At 41.9% G+C, this 22,987-nt stretch overlaps 1 protein-coding gene across 1 annotated transcript in view; it reads left to right on the plus strand.

Annotated features, from left to right (window-relative positions):
• UBE3C (ubiquitin protein ligase E3C) overlaps positions 1 to 22,987 on the plus strand; it is a 2,314,788-nt gene that overhangs the window by 142,815 nt on the left and 2,148,986 nt on the right. Inside the window, exon 2 of the mRNA XM_044064789.1 lies at positions 8,128 to 8,253. Coding sequence (XP_043920724.1) covers positions 8,188 to 8,253 — 66 coding nt within the window. The 5' untranslated portion in view covers positions 8,128 to 8,187. The remainder of the gene's footprint in view (positions 1 to 8,127; positions 8,254 to 22,987) is intronic.

The raw sequence follows: 22,987 nt of genomic DNA on the forward strand, positions 1-22,987 counted from the left end.
TGTCATCTCTTTTAAGATGTCTTGTGGATTCCTTATGTCCTTTATCTGACAATCTTTTTGTATACAACTCAAAATTGTGGAACAGTGTATTGCTGGCATACTGCACAGTTCTACTGTGGCAGCTGTAACTGCATAATGTGGATTTCCCCAGGGAAGGAGATTCCCAGTTTCCTCACAAGAGATTGACGTTTGACCTCCACACTAACATTTTCTGTTCTTGTTAGTAGACTTGGCTATATGGCAAGAAAGTGTTAAGTTGTGCTTGTTTCCATGGCTATGATGATCCATTTCTGAATTGCACTCTTAGTGTCAGGACTGACTGTCCCTTTCAGCCTTGGGGGTTTGGAACATTGCCTAAAACTTGTTCAACTTTCATCTCTGTAGCTGAACGTGTGTTTCCATAGTTACAGTTCTACCTTTTTTTGTTATTAAGATCAACCCTTATGCTACCCTGTGCTTCATTTTATGTATTCTTAAGTTGCTTGGCAATATAGCATGTTCATTCAGCTATTATGGTTCCCATCTCTGCCTCACAGAATAGTTTTACTGTGTTAGTCAGACAGTGCTTCACATTTGTTAAGCTTGTATAATGCAATTCTGATTTTTAACTGAAGTTCTTTTTCTGATCTGCAGTAAGTGGGGAATTACCTCTAGACCTCTTGTCCTAACTGTAATACTAATTGGGGTGTTCAGACATGTCACTGTATACCTTTGTACGACATGTTAAGGGACACTGCTCCAGATGTCTGCTTGTCCTTGAAAATACTACGAAAAGAGGTGCTTTTAATTGTGAACTTCCCTTTGTAATAAGCTTTGGGCATTGTCCTGTGAATAGAAGAAGTTGGATTGGTCCAAAAACATAAAAAGTTGGGTAGTTACCATAGCAGTAGATATGTAAGACCATTTCTCATTTATGATCCACACTTCTCCTTGCCTGTTCTGTTTGATCTTGTTTCCTTCTTGACTTTTCTCCTTGGTTGCTGTGCCTTAGTGCTGTCTTACAGAGATCTGATTAGGGTAAAGCAGAGGACTTTTTTTAGCTTGGGAAGGTTTTGGATGCTGAATTGAGAGTCCTGTCAGCCTCAAGTCTAATGAGTAAAGTAAGACCCTGTCTTGCACATCTGTTGTTATAGTGATTACCTGTTCAACTGTATTTAATTTGAATATCAGTCTTAATATTTTTTTGTGGTGGGTCTTTATGATTCAGGCTTATTCCATTTATTTTTAAAACACTGTTGAACTTCGGCATTCATTTGTCTCTGTCCAGTCCCAGGGAGACTTGCAGGCTTGTGTTGAGTATATTGCTGCAAGACTTAGTGCCAATGGGGCCTCTTCATAATTCAGACATTAGTGCTTTGTTCTTTGTGTGGTGGGATCTCTATTTTCTAGTGGTGGACTAAACAGTCATGATCACAGTTTGATACCAGTTCAAGGCTCCATGCAACTGTCTCATGAACTAGCATGTCATTCATTCTGCATCTTCCTAGATTTGGGGAGGGCTTGTCATCTGACATCCAATATCTGTTCTCTTCTTCCTTCTGATATGTACAACCCACCATCTGTTGGAGCTAGGGTACAAGGAAGTGTCTTTATTTCCTCATTCCATCCTAGAGAGTGGATCCATAGGCTCCCGGCCTTCTTGTTTCTGAGCATGGCAGTGATGGTGATCACGGCTTGCTGTAAGGATGTTTGCATTGTGTACATTGTGCAGTGGCCACTTTGCCATTCATTCTTATTTTTGCCAGGTGTTGCTGCTTGAATTGTTATTCCAGAACTCAGGTTTTCTTATTGGCATTTTTGTGCACCAGGACTTGGCTTTTTGACCTCCTGCTTTTTGAGCTACCTTTCTGTCCAGATTCTCAGTGGAGTTTAATTTATTTTACTTGGTATTTTTAAAGACAGTTTTCCTGTTTTGGTGGCTTTTGAAGTCCAATATGACAGATTTCCACTGCCAGTATCATATGATTTGTGAGAATATTTTCTACAATGAGTACTTAACCAAATAACACAGCAGACCAGGCAAAGGTGCAACACCAAACCATATAACAAAAAGCACCCAAAAAATGCACGAGGAGGACACCAAGTTGAAGGTTTTTAGCGTAGTCGAGGTTTAATATTCACGATTCGTCAAACAGACTTCTTCAGAAACAAGTTGTTGTTGTTGGATGACCTCTCTTTTAACCATCTGCAAATTAATTTTCCAGTAAGTAAATCAGGTACATTGTTTTATATTTTATATGATGTCCTTCAAGGATGCATCTGCAGTCCTTACATAGCTGCAGTTACCGGGTATAAAGGCATCGGTCGGTCAGATCCAGAGATTACGATGTCAGAAAAAGTGAATAACTGTTTAACTTGTGGGAAACAAATACCTCATAAAGATTTCCACTCTTGCTTACCTTGTTTAGGCCCAGACCACGACGTAGCAGCTTGTTTAGCCTGTGCTTCTTTTAACCGGAATTTGCTGAGCAGTTCTCTGATTTTGCTTATATTATGCCTTCGGATCCTCCGACTTCACAAATACCCAAGCTGAAACCGAGCAATCGGTTCTTCCTTCGGCCTCTTCTAACCTGGTGGAACCAACCTGCAGTTGCGGTTTCTCAGGAATTATCTGACACTATCCCTTGGATATTTCAACCCCTGCGTGGAGCTGCTAGGCCTCCTGCAGCCATGTCCATTAAGGCCTTTGCCAGGGCTAAAGCAGCTAAGGCTACAAAATCTGTGCCTGCTAAGACCCTCTCACAGGCCCAGCTCCAGTTCCCAAATGCTTTCTCTAGCAGTGGATCTCATTTCTTTAATCCGGGGATCCCAACCTCATCCAGACAGGGCCTCTCACCCACCTCCAGAGAAGAGGCCCCCTGAACCAGTGTCCACAGATGATTCCTCTGATGATTCAGATAATACAGACCCTCAGAGGCGAAGACTCTGATGCTGAAGAGTCCATTCCTTCTGCCTCTCCACCTGAGGAATTTTCCTTTGGGGAAACCTTGCATGCTATGAGGGAACAATTTCAGTGGCAGGGCCAAGATTTTTCAGACTCCAGGAAAAGGCTTAGAACCTTTTTACACTTACCACAACATAGGCCTTTAGCTATACCTCCAGTTCTTTCTGTTGTAGATGATGCATTTAATGATGCTTGTACTGCTCCTGATTCATTACCTCCGCCCTGCTAAGCCCGATAGATTCTACAGGGTCCGGCACACACATCACATTTTATACAGGCTCCTTTTGAAGATCTATCTCCCAGGGCCCCTCTGAAAGGGAATCCAGATCCTTAGAGAGATGGGGTAAAAAAGTTTACACTTCTGCTACTCTGTCAGCTAGGGCCTTGAACTGTCAATTTCATATGATACAATATCAAGAATTTATGCTAGACCAGTTAACTAAAAAAACTGTCCTCTGATGAACCTTTAGATAAGAAGTATGTTCAGGAAATGGTACATAACATTCAGCAAGTTAGTAACCATTCCTTAAAATGCGGCTGTGATGCACTGGAGGCTTCCTTTAGATCAGCCATGACTGGCACTGTTATCAGAAGGCATGCATGGTTAAAGGACCATGTCAAATCAAAATTATTAGATGCTCCCATGGACAAGGTCAATTTATTTGGTTCTCCTGCACAACAGGTACTGAAGAAGATGGAAGAGAAGGCAAAATCTGTACAAACAGTGAAAGATTTCTAACAGGTCCAACCTCCAAGGTTTAGCAGGAATTGGCCCTCCAAGAATTGGTCCTTTCCAGACTCCTCCAAAGCACAGAGAGGCAGGAATAGGCGTTCAAGAGGCAGAAACCAATCCAGGGGTGCCTACAGGGACGCCAGTGGCAGGGTAACAACCAGCGAGGCACAGACGCAGCCACCACCACTGCAACAGGACAATCACAGTGACTTGGCTCTGGCACCGCCTACCAGGTAACAACTAGAAGCACCCTTAGGCGGAAAGCTAGCTTTATTTTCAAAGAACTGGCATTACATCACAAGAGACAAGTGGATTTTGCAAACTATAGACCAAGGTTACAGGTTTCATTTCCATACTCTACCAGGAAAGAGAGGAATGCCAAACCTACCACCAAATCAAAAGGCAGAAGCTCTAAAACAAGTAAATCAATTATTAAAAATAAGAGCTGTGGAAAAAGTACCATATATGGAGCAAGGAAAGGGCTTTTACTCCAGACTCTTCCTAGTACCAAGGAAAGAAAGCAAATGGAGACCTATTCTCGATCTGTCTGCTTTAAACACATTCCTCATTGTTCCAAAATTCAAAATGCTGACCCTACAGCAGCTTCTTCCCATGCTGGGCAAGGAGTCTTGGCTGGTTACTCTAGATCTCAAGGAGGCATACCTGCACGTCCCCATACGACCAGATTGCAGAAGATACCTCAGATTTCTTGCAGGATCAGAGCATTATCAATTCTCAGCATTGCCCTTTGGCTTATCTACTGCCCAGAGTGTTCACGAAATGCCTGGCATCAGTAATCTCTCATTGCAGGCTTCAGGGAATCCAAATCTACCCTTACCTGGGACAACAAAAACAAGCTAGCAGAAGACTTGAAAAGAGTCATTTACCTTCTACAAGCCCTGGGATATACAGTCAATATAAAAAAGTCAAGGCTGATACCATCCCAAAAGATAACCTTTAGCTGGACACATCAAACAAATGGCATTCCTAACAGTAGAAAAACAGGAGCAACTCCTCTCTACTTCTTGGCATTAACAAAGCAAAACCATCTAACAGCAAGAAAAGTCCTACAGGCATTGGGCTTCATGGCATCCTGCATAATATTGGTCCCACATGCCAGATTGCACATGAGAAAGCTACAGTGGTACCTAAAGAATTTATGGTCTCAGCACAAGCACAGCCTAGAAACTCACATTCCAATAATTCCATGCCTGAAGCAAGAATTCCACTGGTGGGCTCAGGCCTGTCAAACAAACGAAGGACTGCCCTTCCACAGCACTCAACCAAGCCAAACCATGCCTCAGACCTCGGTTGGGGGGCCCACATGATGGACAAATGCATACAAGGTTTATGGACTCAAGAGCAACTGCATCTACATATAAACCTAAAGGAAATGCTGGCAGTAAAACAGGCAATTCAGGCTTTCAAACCATTTCTTCGACAAGGCCAGTTGATGATAAGGACAGACAACACCACAGTTATGTGGTACATCAACAAGCAGGGAGGCACATCTATGCCGGATGGCCCTGGACCTCTGGAATGTGGCCCTGAGTTACAACATTCAGTTACAAGCAATTTTTGTACCAGGAAATGAAAACACTTTAGCAGACATACTAAGCAGGACTACCACGGATGCCCACGAATGGAGGCTGCATCCGGACATCTTCAAAACCATAACAAGAAAATGGGGTCTCCCAGAAATAGATTTATTTGCATCCCCACACAATCACCAATTAAAGAAATCATCCACTGGCATGGAAGGTGGACTCCTTTCCTTCAGTTGGAAAAATCTGACCGGCATATGCATTCCCACCACTTCCTTTGATGCACAAGGTGCTGTTGAAGATCAAAGAGGACCGTCCAAGGATCATTCTGATAGCTCCAGATTGGCCAAGGCAACATTGGTACCCATTACTGAGGAGCATGTCTCGAACAGATGTGGCCCTTACCCCTAGTTCCCTTGCTGTTAACTCAGAACAACTACAACACCCTGCATCCAAACCTGAAAACTCTGCAGCTGACTGCCTGGAACATTGCATAAGACAAACTAACCCAAATTTATCCCAGAGGGTTAAGGACACTATTTAGACCTTCAACAAGGAGAACCTATTCAGCAAAATGGAAAAGATATCTCATTTGGAGTACTGCTAAAGGGAAGATGTGTCAATGGTAGCGTAGCCAACATCCTGGAATACTTGGCAGAGCTATTCCACAAAGGCCTGTCCTACTCTTCCATTAAGATTCATGCATCAGCTATTTCAGCAGAATACGACTTGGATCCTCCAGTCTTCTCACATCCTCTGCTCAGGCAGTTTCTGAGAGGAATTAAAATGTAAAGCCTCCTAGGAAGCCACCATTACCTGCATGGGACTTGAACTTTGTGCTAGAAAAATTGACACTTCCTCCTTTCGAACCAGCAGCAGCAGCAGAATTGCAATACTTATCATGGAAAACTGCTTTCCTGCTGGCAATCACTTCAGCAAGAAGGGTTTCTGAGCTACAGGCATTAATGGCAGTACAGCCCTTTTTGATCTTCCATCAAGATAGAGTGTCCATGAGAACGAATCCTACTTTTATGCCTAAGGTGGTCTCCAGAGTATCCTTAAATCAGGCTATCCACCTACCTACATTCTTCCCTAACCCACAGAACAGGGGAGAAAGACTGTTGCATACCTTGAATGTACACAGACAATTACGTTACTACCTGGACAGGACCAAGAGCAATAGAAAAACTGACCAGCTACTAGTAGCATATGCAACAGGAAAGGAAGGGAAAGCAATTTCAAAACAGACAATATCTAAGTGGATTGGAAATTGCATTAGATTTTGTTACTCCTACCATGGAAAGAAAACTCCAGAAAACATCAGGCCTCACTCTACAAGAGCTACAGCCACTACCACAGCTTTTCTACGAGGAGTGGCTACTAAAGACATTTTAGAGGCTGCTACTTGGAGCTCCGTGCATACATTTGCCAAGCATTATAATTTACCTTTATACTCTAGATCGCCACTGCTGTTTTGCAAGGGATCTTAACTACACCATAATTCTACCTTTCCTCCTCCCCCAGTTTGGCTGTGGTATTCTACCCATTTGTAAGGACTGCAGATGCATCCTTGAAGGACATAGTACAGTTTTGTACCTACCATAAATCTAGATGTCCGATAGGAATGCATCTGCAGTCACCCTCCTTCCCTCTGTGGTACTCTAGGGTATTTGCCCCTCTTATAGCTAGCTGGGGGAATCTATTATGGTGTATTTGTTTGTATATATGTACATACATGCTTATCTTTTGTTTGCTCTCTAATATTTGGAATCATTGGCATTTATCCAAATTTAGTCCTCCTAGAGGGCACCTGGCATCTGGGGCAAGAAACACTGAGGAAAGGCTGATGCCTTTATACAGTAACTGCAGCTATGGCGTCGGGTGAAGTGCGACACCAGCGAAGCCAGACCCAGACTTTGGAATCCGCTGACCGAAGGGCTGCCTGACGACAGGACAACCCATTTGTAAGGACTGCAGATGCATTCCTATCGGACATCTACATTTATGGTAGGTACAAAACTACTTTTCAGGTTGTTCTCATTTAATGTCTAAGAGCTGAACTGGGGAAAGCAGACGCTGCGAGTACTTTCATAGTCTTGCAGTGCGTATATCATTTAGATGTTTTTGGGCATCTGTGATAGCAGAAACTTACAAGAGTTCAGGAATATGCCAATCTGGGGATGTCACAAGAGGATATCCCAATAGTTTCCCACTGCAGAAGGCTTTTTGGTTGATCAGCTAATGTTTTGAGTACACAACTGCTTTTTAATGTGCTATTAATTTCACAGAGTTCTTTGTGAAAGCCGCGGTGGTGCAGCGGTAGCGTTGTCGCCTCACAGCAAGAGGTTCTCCCGTTCGATTCTCGACTGGAGCGCCTTTTGTGTGGAGTCTGCATGTCCTCCCCGCGGTCGAGTGGCATTCGAAAGACATGCGTGAATGGGCATGCCTTCTTTGAAGGTTGGGTGTTGGCACCGTAAAAATCTACTGCCAACCATTAGTGGACCGGAGTTCTGCTGTGGCGACCCCTAACCGGGAAAAGCCGAAAGAAGAACAAAAAGAACCATTTGTTGCATATGATGTGGTCAAGGATCAGGTACTTGGGCCATATTTACTAAATAACAACTTTGCTCTAATAGGCTTATATATGTACTAATTATAAAGAACCGTTTTTATAGGGATACCTTATGAAGGAGAGGTGTTTGACATGGCATTTATTAAGGTAGAATACACGTTCAAAGGGATTATGATTTTTATTGTAAAGTGTATCTGTAATTTTATATTTCTATGGAGTTGCTGTTTCAGAAATTAGGTGGAATAATATATAAGTTACTTTGTTCTTATTGCTTGGCTGTTTTTGAACTGTGTATAACAGTGTATTTTTTTGTAATTTTTTTTTTCTTTTTTAGGTTGAAAAAAAATCTCACTCTAGGAGCAGGGCTTCTAATCGATGTGATAAAACAATAAATATGTTTAGTTTTGAAGGAGATTTTAAAACGAGACCTACAGTATCTCTTGGTGGAGCAAGTAGGAAGGTAAGAATACAGTTTGGCCCAAGCATTCCCAGGTACATTGTCGAAATTACGGATTGTAACATTGCTAACCTGTCTGTTTTATTTAAATGCAATCAAGTCTTATGCAATCAAGTCTTGTGAGGAGCCAATATCAGTTGTGTTCTGGACAGAAATGTGAAGAATTTTTCCACCTAAGTACTTGGAGTTACTAATTTGCATGCCTCTCATCAACTCTGTTCTCAAATAATTATATATTTATTATATATTCCAGTCCTTAAATTTTGTAGTGACATGGTCATACTACATCATGTCCCCTTCTTTACATGTGATGTCATTTTCTAATATTTATACAAGCCTGGAGCCCTCATTACTGTAAATTGAAACCAAATAAATTTACATTATTTTCATTCCATAAGATACATATGTACGTCTGCATTTCTTTTTAAAAGAGAAACCTCTCATTTCAAGTCATATTGGAATTGTGCTTGATGACTGTGTCTCAGAAACTTTCCTAAGAGATTAGAAAACTTTTAATTAGGCAGTTAATGCAGAGAATTTACATTTGACTGTGCCGTACCATACAGCAAACACTGTGTTATTGTGGTGAGGTGTGTTAACAGCTTGCATGTGAGAGTGGAGTGGACAGACATGCCCCAAAGATTGAACAATAGGGACCAGAAAGTGGATTCATTGTCTCAGCACCCACAAGAAAGAATTAGGTGCAGTGTGTGTGGGTGGATAGGATAAAGGTCCCTAAATGTGCTGCATTAGTGTATTGGGAATTGCCTGATAAGACCCTAGACGTCCAGTATTTGTGCAATAAATACATTATTTGTGGAAGCAGTATGTATGCTGTCTGCATATGGGACAAAGGCACCAGGTAGCTACCATAGTGCTAGGAGATTTCTGAAGAATACCTAGAGCAGGCTGTAACACCTGAATCATTTCTGTTTCCTTGTGTGAAATAAATATTGTTGTATGTGAACAGGACAAAGACTCTGGACAATGTATTCTGTTGCTATGCAAAATTCCAGGCAGTAAGAAGTCCAAACAGTTGAAGGAGTTCTGTGAGTAACACCAAGAGTAGTCCATAATATGTCACATTTTGCTGGCTCCCATTGGAGACTGTGATATATTCTATGCAAAAAAAGTGATGCAGACTTCTTATAGGGAAATTCTGCACTGGAAAAATATACGTTACGTTGGAAAGTTACTGCAAGTACTGTGGAAATGGTTATTCATCAGACATTGTTGTTTCCTTTTGGGGAAATATGTATAGTTCTTTGTGAGAGGTAGAAATTATTCATTTTGTTATAGGACATTGCAGAAAAAAACAAATTTAAGCAGTATGTGAAATTGCCTCTGCAGCACTACAACACTGCTATTTATTTATTTTACATTTGTTAATTGGTAAAATACCCTGGTCTGAAGACCCTTTTAATGCAAAACCCAGGCCTAAATGCAAAAATTTATTGTATAACAAATCAAAGCAAGGATTTTAACATATGAAATGTTGCTGTTTCTCTTTGGAGAAGTACTAGATATGAATGGAACAGTGCTTTTTATTGTAGAAAATTCCAGACAGGAAGGAAAATCATTTATTAATGGGATTTTACTGAAGCTGTATGGGCAGAAAACATGCAAGCATTGCTGTTTTTCACTTGATTAATATTATATTCCTTAGAAGATCACTTTTGCAGTATTCCTTACAGATAGGACTTATCCTTCACAAAACTTGTAGATCCGGACAATCTCCAAAGCTCAGGCTCTTTCATAGTATACTGTATGTCCGCCCTTGGCACAAGCAGATGTGCTAGTGTAAAAGAGAGGTACAGATACGCCAAAACTCAGAATGTACTATTAGAAGGTGTTTGTAGATTTTCATCAGTGTTGATTCTAGTTATCTATGCTGATCAGCTTCAGTGCAAGAATTTCAGACATACAAGCGCTCTGTTGGGGACTCTTCTTTTTCATAACTTTGTGTGAGAAGCTTTCTTATGTCTATCAGGAGAAAAGGGAGGTGTGACTGTGGGCATCAGATGCCCTACAAAGACTCTTGAGTTGTTTGTTTTGCTTAGGAGCCGAACGTGAAATAAAATCCTGTCATATTTGTCAGGCATTCAGTGCCAAGTCTGTCAGAAATAGGCTTAAATCACCCAGGACTTACTTAAAAAACAACTTCTTTAGGACTTGTTTCATGTAGCTATAGTGCCATACTCCACCTCCTGTGCAGCCCACCGTCCTCAGTTGAAGAAAAAGAGGCAAGAGTTCGAGAAATATGCTAGACAATTCCCACATATCATCCTTACTCATTTGGCCTGAGTCTAATGACTCTGCTGAGGATCTTAGCAACTCCTGGATCATCCGTTATTCCCGGGCCCTCTAATGACTTCCCTTTGGAGGCCATTAAGGCTGAGGATGCCTGCACATTCACTAATACTGAATGTTTCTTTGACAGCCAGAAGAATGTTGAAAGTTTTTTTTCTGAGCGTGAAGGGAGGTATCCACCAATTATTAGTTTGAGAGGATGTTCCATGCCACACTTATGGAAGTTAGGCCTATGGCTTCTCCTCCAAAGACCATATGGCTGGACACTCTAGGAAACATTCTCAAAAACATAAGCATATTTTCCACTTTGTACATAGAGGAATGCTTCAGTTTTGCTCAAGGTCTCTCTAAAATTTCTTCTCTTCCTTCACACTTATTATGAAGGATTGTCAGATTCTGACGAAGAAGGGGTAGATTATGCTTCACAGATTATTTCATCACTGGTTTTTACAAATGAAGCAGATACTTTGCCCTTGGAATTCCCTAATGAGGAAATTAACTGTGGGGACACTATTACTAATTCGAAAGATGTCTTTAAATGTGAGCATAAAGAGATTTCTGGCTCCAAAAAAAAAAGATACTGTGAAGTTCTGAAGATGGATACTTCTCAGCCTGTTGCAGTCCATCCAAGTCTGGGGACACAAGAAGATGCGTTTTTAGCTACTTCGTTGTCTCCAGTTTTCCAGCCTCCCTCTTAAGCTAGACAAATTTTACAGAGTTCCTAATACTCATAATTATCTTTACAAAAATCCCACTGCTGACCCAGCTGTCATTTTTCTGGATCTTGATGCTAGAATCTTTCCCTCTTCTAATCCCATTCGTAATAAGGACAGCAGAATTCTTGACAGGTGTGATGAAAATGTATATACTTCTGCTAACTTATCCTTTAGCTATTAATTATCAAACCAGTAAGACCAAGTTCCTTTTATGTATTTTGAGTAGTATGGGACAAACTTTGTCAAATCTTTCTAATTTTAAATTGAAATCTAATCTAATGGACATGCTTAATTCTGCCTCTCTGACAGCTAAGCACACTAACAAACGTGGCTACAAGTGCTGTGGATGCTGCCTGTAAAGCAGGTGCTACTGACGCTCTTACGAGAAGGTATGTTTAGTTAAGATTACAGTCCTTCCCTGGGGATGTTAAACCTGAACTATTAAATGCCCATTTAGACAACAACTTGCTGATTGGTAATGCTTCTGCCGAAATTTTCAGAAAGCTGGAAGAAAAAGGAAAGCTCACACAGAGAGTTAAACAGCTTTTCTTATCTCTAGTTCATATATTCATTGTAATTTTTACTTTTGTTTATAAGGTTTTTCTGACTGGGTTTAGTCAAAAAATCCTTCTCAGTGGAGGCTTGGGGAGAAAAGCTCCCAACATATTACAAATATTTTAAATAGGTATTTAATAATATAAACAAACACATTAAATGTTTTGCATTAACGTTTACACATACACTAGCTAATTAGATTGCTTTCATATGTCAAAACAGGCAAGTATTATCGTATAAAAGATACTTGTACATTAGCAGATGTTGAGCATTGAGCATTTGAAAATGGGTTTGTCAGATAATCGTGTGATTAATGCTTAGAATTTTGGGTCAGGGAAATGAACTAGGTAGAGCAGAAAATTGTTAATATTGCAGTTAAGTGGTGGGGTGTAAAGCAGGTTAAGATGGAATTAAATATATGTATGGCTATCACAGAGATGCGGGTGAACAGTGTCACAAAAATGTATGTAGCTGGAAGGTGCTAGTAAAACTCAGTAGCATACCTAGGGTGGTGTGAGAGGGGTAAGTGCCCCATGCATAGTGTTGGGAGAGTGCAGTTAGCCGATCCCAGTTGCTCTTTAATGCATAGCACCTTTTAAAAGCTGGTATTGAATTTGCTTTCGTACCTGAGTGCTGTATTGCGCCATGTGGTCTAACTGTCTGTAGCATGTTGTTTGCTACAGTTTAAAACAGAAAAGATTTAATGTGAAGTTGTTCAGTCTCGCCGTTCATTCTTCACTGATGGGTTCGGAGCCGATCCTCTGCTCCAACACGGCCGACTAGCAAGCTCAAAGTACTCCAGCAGCTCGAGACCCAACCCCTTCGCCACGGATCTCTTGGTTTCCAGCATTGCTCGAGACTATTATTGGGAGTTTTCAACTTTCAGCCAGTTTTCTATTTCAGTTTTATATCTTTTACTATTATAACTATATAATATTATCTAGTTAGCAGTTGTTTTCTGTTTTTCTCCCCTTTCCCAGTAAAATCTTCTGATTGCCTTCGGCCTTTTGGCCTTGGGCCTTTTCTTACAGTTGTTAGATAGAGTTGCCCTTTTGGGCTTTTTGATATTAGATTGCGTTAATCCTATTTAAATTTATATAGCTAAATAGTTTGCAACTAGTTGCCTTTTTAGGCTGTGTGTACTGTGTGTAGTTAGTTAGATTAATCCTCTCTAACTTTAACTATCTTATATAGTTAAGTAGTGTGTTTTTTTTATTTTGGATTTTGTGAATAGTAGTTAGTACTATGTCTGAAGAGAAGGAAAAGCATCCAAAGTCTGGGTTTAAAAAAATGCCCAGACTGCGGACAAGAGATTTCCATTACGGATGCCCATGTGCAGTGTGTATACTGTTTGGGTGAGGTGCACCTGCAGGAGTCATGTAGTATGTGCCACTCCTTTTCTACTAGAGTGCTTGCAGAAAGGAAGAGGAAGTTAATTGATAGGGGTATTGTCAAACACCCTTTCTCAGAGGCATTGTCTGACCAGGATGGGGCCAGCAAATCGTCCAAATCTTCCTCAGAATCCAGGACAAAGAAAGGAATAAAGTCAGAAAGTGTTGTGACTTCGGAGTCGACAGTCTGTTCTTTTCAGAACCGGGACACTGCTCTGGAACCGGTTGCTGAAAAACCTCCCTCTCTACTGCTCCAGCCAGCTCTGTCTATTCACTCTTCCAGGTCTTCTGTCAGCCTGTCCGATCTGGATATGGACCGGCTGGTTCAGAAACTCTTAAAGGCATGAGGCCTAGCTAAATTGGCGGCAGACACCAAAAAGGAAATGTCTAAGACTTCCTCATCTTTCCAGCCTTCTAACAGAGAATCTAGGATCATGAATAGATATGGGAAACGCATGTTTAGTTTAACGACTTTCTCACTCGGATCACTGAACTACTTGACCCATTTTACCAGACTGCAGAGAGATCGCCTTAAGGAGTTGGGAGATACTCTTCAGGGTGCTGTAGCTACGAGTGTATCTGACAAAGTTGCCAACCAGCTTGCTACCCTTAATTCCATAGTTAACTCGTCCATACGTCTCATATCTTACGAAGCTGATGGTTCGAGTAGGGCTGCAGGTACAGGATTTGCTCTTCGTAGGCATGCCTGGATGCGATTCTGTTCCTTCGCGGAACCCTTCAAGTCTTCCTTTACAAATACCCTGTTTGACAGCTCATCCTTGCTTGGGCCAAAGGTGAAGGAGACTTTGACCAGGAGTGAACAAGAAGGAAAGACTCTGTCTGCCTTCGGAGTCTGTTTTTCCACCCCCACTCGACCCTTTCCTAAAGGTCAGAGGGGAGGAAAGGTGTGGTTCCGGAAAACCCAAGGAACCTTTCAGGACACACGTGGAGAGCCCCCCTCCAGAGGCAGAGGAGGGGGTTACAATGGAAGACGCCACCCTTGTGGCAGAGGGGGTCCGCAACATCAGGGTGACAGAGATCACTTCTCTGGTCAGTCCTACCAATGCTCCTGAAGGGAGGCCCGGCTCTCCTACTCTGGAGGCAGTCGGGGGTCGCTGGTCATTGTACCCAGAAGCCTGCCTAGATATAACAAACAACATTTGGGTACAAAGTATCATTTCCAGAGGGTATTTCATACCGTTCTCCACCCAACCCCTTCCCGTCAAAAAAATCCTGGTCATTCCACCCAGTCACAGGGAACAAGCAACAATAGAGGTATGCCGATTGCTAGAAAAAAAAGAGTCATCCAGCCAGTCCCGGCAGACCAAACAGGATTTGGAACTTACTCAAGATTCTTTTTGGTTCCAAAGAAAACGGGGGACTGGAGACCCATTTTGGATCTCAGCAGACTCAACCAATTTGTGAGGAAAGAGAAGTTCTGAATGGTCACGCTGTAGTCCATACTTCCCTTTTTAGGGAAGGACAATTGGATGTGCTCGATTGATCTCAAGGATGCGTACTACCACATAAAGATGGCCAGACCATCCAGGGATCACCTGCGTTTCCGTCTGGGAGCCAATCATTATCAATTTCGAGCTCTGCCCTTTGGTCTCACTACAGCCCCTAGAGTGTTCACCAAGTGCATGGCAGTAGTCACGGCTCACCTGAGGTGTCTAGGATTCCAGGTGTTTCCGTATTTGGACGATTGGCTCCTTACCTCCACCACCAGGCATCAACTTTTTCAAGTGAGAAAGGCTACTCTGACACACTGCGATCGGCTAGGCATTACAGTCAACTTCGAAAAGTCTGCCTTGTTGCCATCGCAGCATAATATTTTTATAGGGACAGAATTAGACACGTCAACCACCAGATAGGATTTGTATTCTTCGTCAACACATCATGTTCTTGGTATCAAAGAACAGAGCACCAGCTGCAGAGGTATTGAAAGTACTAGGATTGATGGCAGCAGCAATCTTGGCAATCCTATTAGCAAGGATGCATATGAGAATCCTTCAATGGCTTCTGTTCACGCAGTGGTCTTACCAAGAATGTCCAATGAATCACACGATCCTTATAGCAGATTCCTGCAAGAAGGATCTTCAGTGGTGGTTGACGTCTCTTCATGTCACAATAGGACGTCCTTTCATGCTGCCCCCTCTAGTTGCCACTGTAACCACGGACGCTTCCCTGATAGGGTGGGCTTTTTCAGGGAAAGACTGCCCAAGGCACATGGACAGATCAAGAATCACATCTGCATATCAATGTCCTGGAGATGAGAGCAGTACTTCTAGCGTTGCAATACTTTCAGGACTCTCTTCCTCTAGGGACAATTGCAATACAGACAGACAACATGTCAGTGGTCTGGTACCTGAACAAGCAAGGCGGGACCAAGTCTTATCCCCTTTGTCGAGAAGCCCTCAGAGTATGGCAGTGGGCAGTGTCATCCCAACGCTTTCTGTTAGCAACGCACATCCCGGGCAAATCCAACATCATAGCGGACAGACTGAGCAGGGCAATTTTATTGCCCCACCAATGGTCCCTCAAACAAGAGATTGCGGACAGGATTTTCTGTAAATGGGGCCAACCTTCCTGCGACCTGTTTGCCAGTCACATCAACAACAAATGCAGAAGCTATTTTGCCCTGATTCCCATGCCAGGTCACTCCCTGAGGGATGCTCTTGTTCATGATTGGCCCCCGGGTCTCCTCTATGCATTTCCCCAATTCCTCTGATACCCAGATTTTTTACAGAAAGCAGTCACCTGGATGGACAGATAATCATCCTTTTAGCCCCACATTGGCCTCTGCAGATTTGGTTTCCGTTTCTTTACCATCACATTCTAGAAGATCCATGGATCCTGGACCCAGTTCCGGACTTATTGACACATCTGTCAGGGGAACTTCATCCATCATTGAGGACACTGAAGCTAACCGCTTGGCTGCTCCAATTCCCTGCATAGCCAGGCTTTATAATCTTTCCCATGACACTAGTCAATTTTTTTGGCTTCCCATAAGCCTGCCACTAGAAAATTGTATCGTAGTAAGTGGAAGAGATTTTCCATTTGGGCTTCCTTCCATAACATTGACCCTTACCAAGCGCCATTGTCTTCTATTTTACAATTCTTGACAGAAATTTTCAACAAAGGAGCAGCGGCTGCTACGGTGTGGGTACAACTAGCTGCTATATCTAATTTTGATCTAGGGATCGATGGATTGAATATTGTGGCTCACCAATTGTTTAAGGCTTTTCTAAAAGGTTCCTTTCACATGAGGCCTCCAGTGAAGACACCTTATTCTCCCTGGAATTTGAATTTTATGTTATCTCGCATCATTCTTCCTCCTTTTGAGCCTGCATCATCTTGTGAACTAAAATTTATTTCGTGGAAAACTGTCTTCCTAGTAGCCATCACTTCAGCCCGCAGAGTGTCAGAGCTCCAAGCCCTATCCATCAAGCCTCCTTATATGGTCTTTCATGCTGATAGAGTAACTCTCAGGACAAATCCATCCTTTTTGCCTAAAGTATGTTCTGAGGCTAACATCAATCAAGTCATTGAGTTGCCCGTTTTCTTCCCTAATCACACCAACAAATTGGAATATATGTTGCACAAACTCAATGTTCACAGACAACTTAGATTTTATTTAGACAGAACAAAAGACATTAGGAAATCAGATCAGCTTTTTGTGTCTTTTTATGAGGCCAGGAAAGGTAAACCAGTTGCCAAAACAACTCTAAGTGGCTGTCTGATTGTATCACTTACACATATTCTTGTCATAACATGCCCTTGTCTAGTAAGGTGAAGGCTCATTCAACCAGAGCAGTTTCTACCTCTTCAGCTTTTCAAGACAAATTACCTTTGGGCAACATCTGTGCAGCAGCCACATGGTCTAAACCTCACACTTTTATAATTCATTACAAAGTGGTTAAGGCCACCAGGGACAGGGCTTCGTTTGGTTCTACGGTTCTGAAGCGTATACTTCCGTGAGCCACCCAAGATCAGGGTTCTAGGGACACTACCCATCAGTGAAGAATGAATGGTGAGGTTGAACAACTTCACATAAAGAAGTTATGTACTCACCATAACGTTCCATGTGAGTTGTTCCATCTCGCCTTCATTCTTACATCCCTCCCTCCTTCCCCCTCCTGGCTGGCAGTTGACCTTGAGGCTGTCTTCATCCTGGTTTTTCAATGTGTCTTCATTCCTAGGCAGAATAATTATTGTGCTTCTATATGGTACGCAGCAAATAAGATCTGAAATAATTTCAGCAGTGCATTGTGGGATAAGGGTTGGATCTCGAGCTACTGGAGAACTTTGAGCTTGCTAGTTGGCCGTGTTGCAGCCTAGGATCGGCTCTGAACCCATCAGTGAAGAATGAAGGCGAGATGGAACAACTCACATGGAACGTTATGGTGAGTATATAACTTATTTTTTATTTATTTATTTATTTTAGTAAAATGTGAGGAAGGAAGGTTGAGGACAGAGCACAGAGATGGGAATGATTGGTTCCTGCATTTCAAGAGCACCAAGTACCTGATCTTAGACATTGTTGCTCTTCAAATGAAGAGCTGGGGCAGGAAGGATGGGGGTTACCCTGCCAGTACAAGAAACTGACATTGTTTTTTTTTTTTGCTCTTCTATTGAAGAACTGAGGTGGGGGTGTATTTGAGTTGGTGTGCCAATAGAAGAAGTGGTGGCCTTTTTTGAGAGAGTGGTACTGAGCAGTGGTTGAGCCAACTAGGCTTCTGGTAAAACTCTTCAAGTATTGGTAAAGGCTGGTTATAGATCATAGGATTCTGTATGAAAAGAATTGATTTGTTGATATAGCAAGCTGAAGACAACAGTAGCATTTATTCTAGAAATGTACAGGAGCAAATCCATTAATTTTGATAGATGAAGTCTTAGTTGTGTCTTAAAATGAGTTTGCATTCTGAATGGATTTCAGTGGTAGTGGGATATGATTTCATCGTTTAGCTACAGTCTTTGAATATGTCACCTGCAATATTAGATGATTCAGTTGTTATGATTAGTGAATTTACTCGAGTGTATATATTTGGGGGGGGTAGTGTTGTATTAAGTTAAGGGCTGGGCAGTTTTCATGCTTAAAAAGCAGCCTGTGTATTGTAGTTAAGTGAGAAAGAACTAGGGGATATGGTAGGTAGTCTACTCTGTTCAGTCTTCTGAGGGCTAAGCATTGGTGTGCAAATTTGGCCATTTTGTTATTAACATTACTCAAGATTGGACACTTGTGAGACCTGAATGTTAGTGAAGATTGGAGCAATATAGAGGAGAGAGAGCAGTAAGAAAGCAGAGGCTATGCGTCTACTGGCTATGCAAGTGAGATAGGGTTTTACTGTGTACAGTGTACCGAGTTTGATTTAATCATGTGTGATACATGGTGGTCAAATTTCAGCTGGTCATCTATGAAGACATCCAGTAATTTTGTGTGGATAACCAGTTCTTTCATGGTATTGTAGGCAGAGATTATAGTGAAATGGTGTTGTTTTGGGGTCAAGAGCAGCAATTTAAATTATTTTGGGGGGTTAGAGATAGTTGTGAATTGTTAGCTATGTTTCGGTCAGTAAGAAGGATTATTGTGTAAGGCCTTCGAGTTGAGAGAGATTTGGTAGAGCAGATTAGGATCAAGTTTTGTTAGAGCAGATTAGGGTCAATTTATCAGTGTATTGAACTAGGGTAGCATTTTTTGTAGCAATATTCATTACATTAGGGATCCCATGCCAGGGCGGCACGACGTACAGACAGTATACCAAAGCCTCTACGTTACTCTAACGTACACTGTACATCACACGTGTGCTCCTTGCATAGCATAGGGCATAAAGGTGATGTCCAGATGTACCATAGTCAGAACTTCTTTGCGCCAGTCTGAACGCCATCGCTTGATCATTGGTCTCAACACCTGTTCCATTGCTGGTTCACCAAGCCATTTCAGATAAGTCTTTTTTACTTATCCTTTTATTGTTGCTTGTGGTGTTTCTTGTCATCCAAGAAGGGAAAATGCCAGGGTAGGAGACAGGTGTCCCATAAAGACTGCCACGACCAGTGTCTTTTTTGTTTAGGTGCCTCTCACAATGTATATCTTGTTCCATTTATCAGGCTTTTGTACCTAAAACCCTTCGTAGTAGACTATCTTCTTTGGAACTTTATCTTGAAAATCAGCATCTTAAACATCTTGCAAAAGCTAAGATGGAGGGTACTTCCTGCTCCAAGGGACAGCTGTCATTGAAGAAGATGACGACCAAGAAGCCTAGGCAGAAATCTTCTGCTGTTCAGCCTCCACCGGACATCTCTCCTGAGGTGAGTGAATGCCTGGAGGTTCGCCCAGTTTTGTCGTTGGATTCTTCTGTTGCGATAGAGTTGGAGGACATTAGGAATTTGACTTTAAGCATGTCCAAGAGGCTTTGTGACATCCGTTTCAGGTGCTCAGGGAATAAACCACGGCTGATTATTCCCAAGGGGCCTAGGGGTGTTCCTCAAATATTTGTCACAGAAGAAATCGCTGCCATCAACACTGAATGCCGTCTGGGACCACAGACTTCCAAATTTATTAAGGCAGACATCCTTCTGAAGAAAAAGCAAAAGACTAAATATATTACTCTTGCTCCAAAGGATCCACAGGGTGAATGGCTGACCTTCACTTGGGTTTGTTTAGTGCTTTGATGGCATTAGAACCTCCTCAGGGAGTTTGTTACAGCCCATCCTCTGGTCCTTGAAAGAATTGATAAAACTGTACTGTACTGTAATTAACTAGAAACATTGTAATGAGACGAAACACTGTAATGACACTGAGAACAAAAGTCTTTACCTGTTAATTACCCAAACTCGTGCTGAACAGGTGCCAGTCTCTCATTTATGGGCCAAGTCTTGTGTACTTTTCAGAATGAATTCTCCAATAGTTCATTCAGTAAGGCTTTATTAGATGTTCACAATATCCGAATACTGTCTTCATTAACAAGTGCTGATAAACAATTAATAATCAAAGTTATGACACGTCATATTCTGATTGAACAACGTAAACTAATATAGTCTTTATTTGATCTGTCTTCTGTACTCATGCTCAAATGTCTGTAATCTTCACTCTAATAACAAGCCGAATGAACTAACTAACCATAACTGACTTCTCTAACTGTATCTGAAGTATATTTTAATAATACCAAAACCCTGTGATGCTTTACACGCCCTCTTGGCCTTCATTCCCTTGGCTTCAAGGCTTGGTCGTAATCTAACATTCCATTAAGGAACATTCTGTAGCTGGCAAGATTGCATCTTTCCCTTGAGAAAAGAACATTCTGTATTTCTGTATTTTCTACACACTTTATGCTTATCTTTCCTTTCTAATAAACTCTTTCTCATGCTTGACCAGCAAGGTTATTCTTTCTTTCTGCTTAATTGTCTTTTATGCATAAATAAAACAATTTTGAGGCCTATTTTACCCTTTAGCCTGTCGAATGTCTAATAACTACTTTAAAATGGAAGTTCCTAATCTAACAGTTCTGTACTCCCCTAAAAAGACCCAGGGAGCAGGATTTCTCTGAGGAGGAGCTGGACTCAGGATGAAGAATCCCTTCCTTACTCTTCTCCAATTCCCTTTCCTTTGGACTATGGATCAGAGGATCCTGATACTCCTTTTGAAGAAGTTACTTTTGGGGACACGATCTCCAGCATGATGGAGTTCTTTAAATGGGATTGTCCTCAGGTCTTTGAGGTACATGAAAGATATTGCAAGTTGCTGCAGATGGATTTTCCTAAACCTTCTGCGTTTCCTTCTGTTTTTCCTGCCTTATTGGATACATTTCCAGTTCTTCTAAGGCTCCAGACTCTCAGCCCTCTGCTCACAAGAAACCTGATAGATTTTATTAGGGTGCCTGAGGACTTGCAACTTTTTGTACAAGTGTCCTGCTGATGCCTCGGTGGAGCCTGTAGCCTCTGACAAGCCCTCTCAGCCGCTTTCTTCTCCCAAGTTATTGCCCTCTGATAAGGATAGCAGGACCATGGAAAGGTTAGGCAAGAAGGTTTACACCTCTGCTACCTTGGCTTTTAGGGCTGTTAATTATCAGTCCCATATGTCCAGGTACTTGTATCCTACGCTTGCCAGATTATTTCTGATCTTCCAGACTCTGAGGGTAGAACTTCTGCTCTTTCCTTGTTAGCGACTTCCTCCCAGCATAGGCACCGGAACCATAGACCGAGGAGGAGGGTGCACCCCCACACTTTTACAGCTGCAAGACCTGTATTTCTTTAAGGAAGACCTAATGGAGGATTCATGCGTGCATCGCACGCTAACGTGAATTTTAAAACACAAAAGTGCGCGGAATGTTAAATTTCAGTTGACTTGTGGGTTGATCATGTGGATTTAATCTGTAGCTTGTCTTAGTGTCATAGAAGTGGCTTGTTGGAGTGATCATGTGGAATATTGCTGCAGCGAATAAGGACAACGAGTGGTGGTATAGTGGCACTTTGGAGGAGAGAGTACGATTGAGCAGTGGTGAGCGCTACTGTGCAAGATCAGTGGCAGCGATGGGCTGCTGTGCAGCAATACTGTATACGTAAGAGAGTAAAGCAGTTTGCTTAGTCTTGGTAGGCCTGCTCTGGTACCTTTGGGCATAGGCCCCTGTTATAACTGTTGCAGGTTAACGCTTAGTATTCTCTCTTTTCTGGGTATTGTTGATTGTGACAAACTACTTCTTTCTCTGGTTTTACATACCTCTTGAATTTATTCTTATAGTGTTGCTGTCCAGTGAGCCAGACCTTGACTTATATTAACGTGCATCGTTGTCATAATTGAAAGTTGTGCTATTAATTCTTTTTAGACGGCTACTTATGTTTACATAAGCATGGCAGTTGACTTTAAGAGCTTGGCAGTTATACAGAGTACTGTAGTGTCCCTGTTCACCTGTCAGTAGATAACGAGTGATCAGCTGCCTTCAGGGAACAGAAGCTAGTTTGTGCACAGACTAAACACTGAAAGGCTGCATAGCTTAATATTTTTTTTTTGGAATAAGATTACACAGTCATATATTTTACCTTTTTACATTTTAATCGTGGTGCTTTGTGTATAATTTAGTCTTAATGTAAATTTGATGATGCATCATGAAGGGATTAAGATGGGAGCTGCTGCTATTGGGATATTTTGTGATCTGTTTCAGATGATTAGTTAAGGAAAATTTTGTTAGTATTCTTTTGTGGGGATGTCCTAGAATAGTTTTGTCTCCTGTAATATGATAATGTATAATGATATATAATAAGAATGATGCCACAATATGAAGACAAGATGATCAATTTCAACAATTGGCTTAAGTACTGGTGTCATTCAAAGGGGATCCAATGCCTGTCGGCTTGGGATGATATGCTCGACAAGCCACGATGCTTCGCTAGGGACAGCTTGCACCTGTCACCCCTGGGCTTTCGGATATTGGCAAAGGCTCTTGCTACCCCCATAGTACCTTTTTTAGGCAAAGCTCAAAAGACAAACCCACCTCCATAGGTATCACAAGGGATAAGAAAGTAAGAGTAATGCTACTCAACGCCAGAAGTGTAAACCTCAAGATGCATGCACTCGAAACTCTCCTTAGCATGGAGAACATCAATATCTGTGCAGTAACAGAAACCTGCTTTAGGGCTCCCGAGAGCACCCCAGCACTACCAGGTTATACCTCATACCATGCTTTTCAGCCCTAAAACTTGGCCCAAACCACAAAAGGAGGGGGGGGTATCGATATTCATCAAAGATACCCACACCTCCAGGTTGGTGGC

Source organism: Protopterus annectens, chromosome 3.part0 (genome assembly GCF_019279795.1).
Source record: "Protopterus annectens isolate FY-2018-M chromosome 3.part0, PAN1.0, whole genome shotgun sequence".
NCBI lineage: Eukaryota > Metazoa > Chordata > Ceratodontiformes > Protopteridae > Protopterus > Protopterus annectens.